Source organism: Solea solea, chromosome 19 (genome assembly GCF_958295425.1).
Source record: "Solea solea chromosome 19, fSolSol10.1, whole genome shotgun sequence".
Classification (NCBI taxonomy): domain Eukaryota; kingdom Metazoa; phylum Chordata; class Actinopteri; order Pleuronectiformes; family Soleidae; genus Solea; species Solea solea.
This window is the reverse complement of record NC_081152.1, coordinates 21,204,943-21,215,482: the sequence shown is the minus strand read 5'-3', so window position 1 is coordinate 21,215,482 and position 10,540 is coordinate 21,204,943. Positions and strand designations below refer to the sequence as shown.

At 39.6% G+C, this 10,540-nt stretch overlaps 2 protein-coding genes across 2 annotated transcripts in view; one reads left to right on the top strand and one right to left on the bottom strand.

Annotated features, from left to right (window-relative positions):
- The window catches only part of mbd2 (methyl-CpG binding domain protein 2), a 17,626-nt gene extending 15,486 nt beyond the window's left edge, over positions 1-2,140 (bottom strand). Inside the window, exon 1 of the mRNA XM_058617399.1 lies at positions 1,682-2,140. Coding sequence (XP_058473382.1) covers positions 1,682-1,791 — 110 coding nt within the window. The 5' untranslated portion in view covers positions 1,792-2,140. The remainder of the gene's footprint in view (positions 1-1,681) is intronic.
- A 2,109-nt stretch (positions 2,141-4,249) lies between these two features.
- LOC131446268 (uncharacterized) lies at positions 4,250-9,643 on the top strand. The gene is made up of 5 exons (XM_058617401.1): positions 4,250-4,407; positions 5,667-5,820; positions 6,917-7,038; positions 9,067-9,141; positions 9,234-9,643. The coding sequence occupies exons 2-5, from the start codon at positions 5,694-5,696 to the stop codon at positions 9,360-9,362; spliced, it is 453 nt and encodes a 150-aa protein (XP_058473384.1). The 5' UTR covers positions 4,250-4,407; positions 5,667-5,693; the 3' UTR covers positions 9,363-9,643.
- The last annotated feature ends 897 nt before the right edge of the window (positions 9,644-10,540 follow it).

The following is a 10,540-nucleotide window of genomic DNA, read 5'->3' as shown; positions in this document are numbered from 1 at the left end:
TGCTGCTGCTGCTGCTGCTGCAGGTCCAGGAATCAGACGACAGGAAGCTGCTGACACGGAGCCGCGCTGACGCACATCAAACAGGAAGTGAGCACGCGCGCGCTGCCTTTGACAGAGAAAAAAAAAGAGCAGTGTCACACGGCCTGACCACAGACGTGCAGCGGGGAGTGACCAACGTTTCCTCTGTCGACTCTGTGAAGAGTGACGAGACAAAAGAGAAAAACACAGCTGTTTGATTTCCTGTCTTCCTCTGAGTCAGAGGACGACGCAAAACACGAACATTTAGAGAAAACGTAACGTAGAAAACAGAAACATTGCAAAATTAAGCCTTAACCTTCAGCTACCAACATCTAGACGTCGACCGATACGGGTATTTCTACGACCGATACTGAAAGCAGCGGTTTGCCGATAATTGCAGTTTGCGATTTTTTTGGCTCATATTTTTTGCTTATTTTCTTTTTTAACAAATAACACAAAAAAATCAGTATCAAGTTATTTAAAATTAAACCACTTTCATCTACATTTTATGTCCTTAAATTTAACTTTTAGTAAATGTATCGAAACAAAAATGTCATACATTTTTTATAAATAAAATTATTCGGCCCATGCTGATTTATACACATATGTATATATATATATATATATATATTTTTTTTTTTTTTTTTTTTTTAAATGGTAAATATCGGCCTAATTGATAGGTCAATATCTATAAAACACTGATGTATCATTACACTGACTAATATGTGGGCCAAATGTTGATTTTTCAATTTTTACGTAAATATTTTTGTCTTGCTGAAAAATTATATAAAAAAGCCAAATATCGTCCAGCCAAAACGATAGTGATCGACCGATATTGCCTTTTCAGGGCCGATATCGATACCAGTTAATACAAGCTAATGAAGCCGATAACTAATATTTAGAACTGATATGCTCTTACGATATTTTATCTAAATTTCTTAACTGTTAAATGTTTATCAATTTTAAATACAACTTTAACGCATTTCTATTTGTTGTTGTGTTGATTCAAACCTGGGATTTTACTGGATTTTTTTGACCAGTGGGAATGGGGCGTGATGTTGTGCTGTGAGCTGTGGTGGGAAGTCGGAAATTTCTGAGTTGAGTCAAGTGTCGGAAAGTCGGAGCAACCTCATAAACCTATACAAGATGGCTGCCACTTACGTCAATAGTAAACAGCCTTTTTTTTTAATTTATCAGTAATTGTAACTTCAGTCTTTTATGTTTTTAGCAATAAATCATTCGCACACAGAATACTCTTCAACTTCTCCCAGTTTTGACTTGCGATTTTTGTGGGGAAAAAAAAACGCAAAGTAAAACCACACTTCGGAAAGCGGCAAAAAAGCTCAGTTTGTATCATTTCTTCTGTAAATGTAAATAACAAACCATCTCAACATTAAATACATTGCTTTTTCACATCGATATCAGTTCATGAATATGACAAGAATCGATGACTAACCGATATACGGTGGTGTTGTGACGTCATGTTCACCACCGGAGAGCGAGGACAAACAAACACAAACAAACTTCCCTGACCACTGTCAGGTTCACTCGCTGTGATCTCTGGTGACGTCAGACAGCCGTGCCCAGAGAGCCGATCGATCGATCGATCGATCGGTGAGCGGTTCCCGGACGTGATTGGTGACTGGTCGATGAGTGTGATCACCTGTAGTAGTAGACGTCGCTCTTCCCGGCGCTCAGCCCGGACTTCCTGATCACTTCCTCTTTCTTCCAGCCGGGCGGCAGCGCGGGACACTCCGTCCTCTTCTTCTCCATCCTCACTCACGGGTGTCTATGCGACTCAAATCCGATCAACTCGATAGAAGACGGGGAGTCCCCTGACTCTGTGACAGGCGGCGTGGCGGTGAACGCAGCAGCGGGCGGCGGACGTTCGGTTCCCAGCACAGCGGCTCTGCCCGCCTCCTTCCCTCCGCTCTCAGCACTCCCGTTTCGGGTTAAATAAGTTTCCCGGTTCGGTCCGGAAGTGAAGAGGTCGCGGGTTAATCCGGTTTATTTAGGGGGTTTAGTTCTTCCCCGAGAGCGACGACTCATCTGATCTGATCCGAACTGAGCTCAACTAGACCAACGGCTGTGACGTAGGAGTTATCAATCTCACACACACACACACACACACACACGCGCGCGCGCGCGCCCCCTCTCGGAGATCGTCTCCAGTGAAAGATGCGTCACTCGGACTTAAAGGGCCAGTCTGTGACATTTAACACGGTTTATTAACATTAGCAGATGTTTAATATAATTCCTGTCACTTCGTACATGACCTTCTTCTGCTGCTGCCAACGATCTACAACAGAATAAGTAGAAAAAGATTGTAGTATCGGTTTACTGTGTACATTTTTGGCAATTAGCAATTATAACTTTCTGCTAAAAACAGAAAAACAACAACAGTGCTCTGTGTCTAAAAGGTCCAGTCTGTGACATTAGCAGACATTTTTTTCCTATCAATTTGAACACAATCTTCTTCATCTGTTTTACGATTTACGACGAAGTACAAAAAGATCTTATCATTTCCGTTGCCTTAGCAATAGCATTTGCTATATACTTTTTCAAACATTTCTAACTAAGCAATATAAATTCGATTTCTGCTAATAAACAGAAAAAACAATGCTCTGCGTCTTAAAGGTCCAGTCTGTAACATTTAGCACGTGTTTATTAGCAGAAATGTAAGTTTGTGCTAGTGTATAATTGCTAATTGCCTAAAGTACATAACAAGAACAGAAGAAGAGCATACGATGTTTTCATAATCTTAAAATAATCCTTATACACACTAGTTTATAGAGAGATACAGCACCACCTATGTAGGCGGAGTCAGACGTACACGGCCAGTAAATCGATTTTCTCCTCCGCACATATACTCAGACTCTGCAAGTTGTCTGATTGTCAGTTTAGTCGGACTACGACCTTAGCTTGATTAACCCGTCCATGTAAACATACGTGAGCGTGACTTCATTTATCGCCAGCTGCACTTTTGTCGTGTTTGTTCCACGGTGAACGTGATGGTGCCTGGACTTTGAGGCAGAGTGACGAATCCTTCCGTTGTCACCCTCACACCTCTCTGCTTCAACTCACAAGTGACGTCACAGGCTGTGGGTTAAAGGGGCAGCAGCAGTAACAACAACAGCTTCAGCAGCAGCAGCAGCAGCAGCAGTAGTTGACAGCAACAACAATAACAACCATGAAGCCAGGAACAGAGATCCAGGTCTGCTCTCAAGGTTTCCTGTGGGTTCTGGGAACCACTGAAACCACGGCTAAACTCTTACTGACCCATGTCTTTATTATGTTAACCATAAACAAATGATTGACGCACATTTAGTTGAATTGAATTAGGAAAATATGTATTAAAACTATAAAACAAAACGGAGCGATGACAAGTGATTGCAGTTCTACCCCCAAAGCAGTTGGTGGCAGAAGTGGAGTAAATAGGAACGTCCACTATCAATGACGCTGACAGAAGAAGAAGAACATGAACAAACGTTACGGTGCTTCTGTTTAAATTGGAAGTTGGAACTGAGAGTAAACTCAGGTTTTCAACTGGAAATCAGAGTTTTCTCCAAGGTCCTACTTCCATGTTTCGGATGTAAATAGAACACAGTATTAAATCCAACTGAACAGGGTCTTACTAACCAAATCACCTGGGGGGAGTGTCCAACTTTTTGTGACAAAAAAACAACACAACATAATATACAGCAAAAAATTTAATTCAATTTCAAAATCCAAGTGTGTGTTTTGATATGGAACTATAAATAGTTGACAATAAAATGTGTATTTATAATGCTCTGTAAATAAAAACATTACAGAAATAATATTTATGGATTTATTTTAAGAGGAGGCCCCATGTGATATTGATTGGTGGTCCGCAAGTGGCCCACGGGCCGTGAGTTTGAAGCCTCTGTAACAATAAATATCCCACTTAATTCTTCACAATAATCTATCCACTGAATGTCTAAAACATTTTCAAAATAATGAATTATAAACTGAAGGTCTTTAATCTGAAATATGTTGTTTTATAATTTAAAAAAATCGTAGTGTTAAATGAATGAATGAGGTTATTAAACGGACTTCCAATCGTCTTCACTTTGCGTTTCATCTTTACTTCGTGACAGCGCGGTGTTTCAAAAGCGTATTGTCACTCTCACGTTCCCGCCCCTGTGAGCGAGCTCGGGTGTTCCTTACCCAGCGCCCCCTCTTGACTTTGCCCCGCCCACGTGCTCTGAGCTGATTGGTGGAGCCGCTGTAAAGCGATGGTTTGAATCCACTCGCTCGCTCGCTCGCTCAGCCTCTGTCGTGGCTGATACTGTTGTTGTTTTTATGTTTGTCGCGTTACAGGGGTTTTTAAATTCGGTATTTAAGGTTTAGTATTGTTCAAGTTGACAGGTACGTTCACATTTAATTCACACGTTTGGGTAATGTGACGCAGAAAATGTTAAATCGTACGTATAAAGTTAGCGAGAAGTAGACGGGGAGCTAACGGTAGTTGTGAGTGAGTGTGTGTGTGTGTGTGTGTGTGAGCGAGCATGTAAGTGAGCATGTAAGTGGCAGCAGACATTTCGTGCTTGATTTGAACAACATGATTTAACATGGTTTGTTTGACGTGTTGCTGGTGGTTCTCTGGAGTCTCATTAATGTTGGCCTGGTTGTAACTACAAATAATAATTTGTAAACTTGATTATCTCGTTGGAACTGTTTGCAAGCTTTTTCGAATGTAAAATAGCAGAAAAGTATAACATGAATATGAGTTTTAAAATGGTGGTTTCATATAATTTCAAACCCACATTTCAGTCGCTTTATTGGACATTAACCAAGCATAACATTCGACCACTAAAAAACACATTTTTCTGTTCAGGTGCAAGTAAATAACGATCATTTGACATCTTAATAAAGAAATAATAATGTGCTTTACTATTTTGTCTGTTGGTCTATACTTTTGATATATAAAATATAATTTTGGTTAAAGAGCTTCTACATACTGGTATATTTAACATTACAGAAATATAAAAAATGTAAAAGTTAATTTAGGGCAGCTGTGGCATAACCTTGCATTGGGTGGTGGTGACTCAGTATGTATACTACTGTGTATACATATATGTGTACACGTATACAGACCCATTTCTATTTTTGTAGTTGTACATATACTGTATGTGTGTGTAAATATATATATATATATGTGTATGTATGTGTGTGTGTATATGTATATATATATGTGTGTGTGTATGTATGTGTGTGTCTCTTCTGCAGCTGGCATCGAGATGGTGTAATCTAATCTGAAATGTGTTATTATGGGATGTATGCTGCGTTCCTTTTAAGTCGGAACTGGGAGAGATGTGGACGCAAACAAACAGCTTTTGTTCGCAACTGGCCGATAATGGCGTGGTGCGTGGTGTTTTGTGCACACAGAGCAGCGTAGCAACAACCCAGAAGTTAAGTTAATAACACAGAAAGGATATTAACAGTGGACGTAGTCGTGGCAGGAGGTTTCTACAAATTCCCAGTTCTGACTACAAATGGAACGCACCAGTAAACCCACATCTTGTGTCAGAAACTTTACGTCATCATGGCGCGGTCAGTGTTTGACTTTGACGATATGTGTGTATACGATGTTTCCTCAAGTCTCAGAAGCTTCTCTCTTCTTCCAGGTCCTGGTCTGTGTGTCGCACACGACGATGCGCCATGACTCGTCTTCCGTTCGCCGGAAAGGCAAAACCCCAAAGCGCCGCCCTGTGGCTCCAGCTCCAGCTCCGACAACGCCGTCTGGGATTCTCCGCTCCCCAACGCGAGGTTCAAGTTCACGTGAGGGCCACTTCTTGAACTCACGATCGTGCTAGTGTTGTCATGTGACAAAGTACAAATACTTTGTTACTGTCAAGTACAAAATTCACGTATCTGGTCTTTACTTGGTTACATATATATATTTCTAGTAACTTGTTCTTTTACTCCACTACATTTCCTCTAACTGTCTTTGTTACTCGTTGCCGCTAGTGTTGTAGTACTCGAGATCGGTCCTGGTCTCGAGACCACTTTTTGAAGGTCTCGGTCTCGTCTCGGAAACGACTGCATTTTTACTCGGTCTTGTCTCGGTCTCGGACAAAGCGGACTCAGGATTTTATTTCAAGACCGGTCAAGACTGGGGGATATCAGTAATAGCCTGTGCATTTTTGGATGAACTTGTTAATATCATTACTGTGATTTTGCGTAAATCGTCTTGCTTCGGGTAAAACCAATAACTTGACTCATTTATCATTTGAAATTTTGGTCACCGTTAACGGCTGTCACCCCTCCCGCCCCCTTTCACACGCCCCCCACAAAAGTGCATGTGAGTGACAGGAGAAGAGGCCGTGAGAAGATGTCAGTCAACTCATCTATAATAGAGTGTGGTTACCTGAACCACAAAGACTTTTTGTGCAGAAATACCTCCAAAAGAAAACACGCTAACGGTCTTGGTCTCGACCCCTCAAAGTCTTGACTACAACACTAGTTACCACCAATTAAAACCAGACGAAGAAGAGTTGGTATTATGGTCTGTATTTATATAGAGATTTTCTAGTCTTAATTAGCTGCTTTAACTACAGTTTTCACCCATTCACACGCTGCAACATGGGCTTAAGTGTCTTTCCTCAAGGACATATAGCCTAACAGATGCAGGAATTGAACACACAGCCTTCGAGTTGAAAGACAGCTCGCTGCACCACTAAGCCACCATGGCTCAATCCTAACTCTTCACTTTTTATAAATACTTTTACTTTACAAGACTGAAAATGCAAGTACTGTTTGTGCTCGCAGTAAATATAGAGATAATTTTGTTTCTATCATCCACAAAATGTCCTCCGTTTCTTCCTCAGGCTGTTATTTGTACAAAAGACTCACCAGAACAACTTCTGTTTTCCAGGGCTGGTTCCTGCATCCCCCAGGAAGAGAAGGTTTCGCCCAGGAACCAGAGCCCTGATGGAAATCCGCAAGTACCAGAAGAGCTCCGATCTGCTGCTGAGGAAGGCACCGTTCTCTCGCCTGGTGAGAAGAATATGAACGCCGTAAAACATGTACACCGTGTCTCAAGATGTGATATATAGAGAGAGAGAGAGGAGGAGAAAGTCAATTAACACAAGTGAACTGGCTTTATTTAAACAGTCTCTATTTTTAATTCTATTTTACAGTCACATGTTATTTTTATTATTCAGTCTAGAGCTGCAACTAACCACTATTTTCATGATGGATGAATTTTTCCATTATTTTCTCGATTTAATCGATTTGTTTCTCGGACCATAAAATGTTAAAAAAAAATATTGATCAGTGTTCGTCAAACCTCTAGTTTGTTTTTGTCCACAAACCAAAATGTATCAGTTTGAATGATTTCTTTGTTTTATGGAGCAAAGAAACCAGCGGAAAAATCACAGAAATGAATATTAAATAATCCTTATTCCCCTCCCTGGTGTTGTTTTAATTCTCAAGGAGCAAATGTAACACAGGGATTAGTAAAGTGTTCTCATTAAGATTCTGATGCAGTTCATTCATTACACCAGTAGGTGGCAGTGTTGACCCTCAATGACATTGCATGTAAAAGCACACTGGCCGTTTCTCAATATCTGTACTTGTGAGATATTGTGAAAACGTCATCAGCCTCAGTCCAAGTTCTGTTCCAATTCTCTAATAAGCGAACAGCGAGGACGGTTATCAAACCCGGAAGTGTTCTTGCTCCGCCCATTTTTACCTTGTCATTACATGCTTGGTGTGAGCCATAGATTTGTTGTTGACGTGTTATTTTGTTTTTAATGGAAACGTTTTGACCTGACAGTTTGAAAGTTTGTACATTATTAATGTTTTATTTATTTTAGATTTATATTAAAGTCACACAGTCATTGTATCTGTATTTAAATATAATATGTACATAAACATATATATGTATATATTTATACACACACACTACTCTACAATGCTGTAATATATCTATTTCCACATTGTACTTTATATTTTAATAGAAATAAATTAATAAATGAAGTTAAATATTGAAAGTAATATATATCTATATATATATATATATATATATATACATATATATATATATATATATATATATATATATATATATATATATATATATATATATATATATATAAAAAGTATTTCATATGTTCATTTATCAACACACTAGGTGGCGGTGATGAGGCTTAAGCACTTGGCGCCACCCGCAATTCAAACAGTAGAACAAGGAAGTAGCTGCTGTTCCAATTGAAGAATCAAACTTGTGTACTCCTGTACTTGGCAAGTATGTACTCCAAGCGTACTTCTCAAGTATATTCTTCCCAAGTACGCAAGTACATACTTGAGTATTGAGAAACGGCCTCTGGCCAGACTGACCCTTGTGGTGTTTCCTTCTTCCTTCATAACATCAGTGTCAGGTATAGTGACCTGACCTCATAGCTCCTCCTCCTCAACGTGGGCGGAGTTGTCATAGCAACAGCTGCGTGAAACTGTCGTGACGTGGTTTTCTACGTGACACAAAGCAGTTGTTTTGGGTGTAACTGAATCATTAGAATCAGTGGATTAAAAAGATTAGTTCAGTACTTCGTTCAGTACTTCCTGCATGAGCCGAGCAACAGTCACTGAACTGAAATACCACTGAACGTGGTCGCGATCAGGCTAACGGTCGCCTGTCGCTAAATACACTGGAATAGACTGGAAATATAAGTAGATTTTGGAATTATATGAAGTATTTTTAAGTCTTTTTAACTTTGATCTACAGTCGGACGTCGCACTCTTCAGTGACGACAGTCTCTGACCCATCAGTGTCCGGCAGTCTGACGTCACATTTTATTATCAGCTCAGCTGAACCTCGTCAGAGCAGGTAGTAAAAAAAAAAAACACCAGGTTCTGTCACTGATGGAAAAGCACAAAAATGTCGAGCCGTGGAAGTGAAAACTCGCCATTAGAGTCCCTGTTGAAATGGTGAGGGGCGGGGTTATAAGGATGCGCCACTATGAACTACGGAAGCCCAATTTATTTCCCAGCCCTAACGTCCGATGTTTTTCTCTGTGGTTCCAGGTTCGTGAGGTTTGTCAAAGTTTTTCCAGAGACACTCTGCGATGGCACCTCAATGCTCTGCTCGCCCTGCAGGAGGTAAACCCCCACCGTCAACTACATGTTCATATTGCCCATTAATTTACAGTGGAAAAATACTTACCTTAATACGTAACCCCGCCCCCACCCAGGCTGCAGAGGCTTTCCTCGTCAAGCTGTTCGCAGACGCCAACCTGTGTGCCATCCACGCCAAGAGGGTCACCCTGTTCCCCCGCGACATTCAGCTGGCACGGAGGATCCGCGGCGTGGACGAACTATGAAGACACAAGTTCCATCTGTTTAAATTTCTTTAATAAAAGCTTTAGGTGCCAGGGAAATATTTAAATCGACATCAAGTAACTTTTAATTTGAAAATACACGAAGAGAAGTGTGGAAATAATCCATAATGAAAATGTTTTTTATATATTGTTCTTCATTGTTGCTGTGTTCTACATTGATGTATTGATGACTGTGTCTTATTAAATGTGTGCAAATGTTCCTCATTTTTATTGTATTAATAAAATGTTTTTATGAAAGCTCTGCCAGGGCTACAGACACCATATTTTGTTTTCATACAACTTTCTTTATTGATGTCTATTTTGTGTAAAGATGAATTCAAGAACCAAGTGTTTCTAAAACCAATTACAAACTTTTAATTTAAGTATATTTTTGTTTTATTGTGGTTTTCCGACACAGACAAAGATCACAATGTTTCTGTTCAATAGGAAGAGTTACGTAGAGGACGTTGGACTGGTTCAAACAAGAAGTACGCACAGGTTCATTGTGGGCTACTGTAGAAACATGGTGGTCCAAAATGGCCGCCTCTCTAGAGCTACTATCTCAGCTTCGATAATTTTTTTAAAAGCACATTCTGGGTTTATGTTAATACAATTTCAGTTTAACCAAAATTTTACACAGTGGACATTTTAAAGTGCTCATTGTCTTCTGCATGGACTTTTTTTTTTAACAAAAAACGTGATATTTTTATATTATATAATTAGTTAATTTTAGAAATATTGATATTAAGACTCGCTTTCGTGAATGAACATGCACAGGGAGTTTGTCTTACGTATTATGTCCATTGTTTTATAAAAAATATTTATTAATTACAAAAAATGTACTTTTTTTAATTTGCTGAAGCTCAAAACAACCGGCGTATTCTGTAAAATACCTACTTAAATTGATATAAACAATGTTTATAAGCCGCGTTAATGAAAGTTGACCTCTTGCTAATGTCGTTCCCTCTATTGGGTGATTGACAGACATTTGAACCAACAATATTTCGTAAACACAACCTGAAGCCACGCCCAGTCTTTGTGATTGGATTATTAATTTCGTGTTGTTGAATGATGCGTCATTCGTTCGCATCAAAGTTGTGTAAAAAATACAATACATCCACGTCGGGATAGAACATTCTCGTTGACATGCGGGTTGTTATATAAACTGGAAATTGTATATA

What these genes read in the sequence shown, in the direction of transcription:
- LOC131446268 (XM_058617401.1), top strand. Translation starts at nt 5,694, where the DNA reads ATGCGCCATGACTCGTCTTCCGTTCGCCGGAAAGGCAAAACCCCAAAG. An exon ending in AACGCGAGGTTCAAGTTCAC is followed by an intron (nt 5,821 to 6,916) that starts GTGAGGGCCACT and finishes TCTGTTTTCCAG; the next exon opens with GGCTGGTTCCTGCATCCCCC. An exon ending in CTCTGCTCGCCCTGCAGGAG is followed by an intron (nt 9,142 to 9,233) that starts GTAAACCCCCAC and finishes GCCCCCACCCAG; the next exon opens with GCTGCAGAGGCTTTCCTCGT.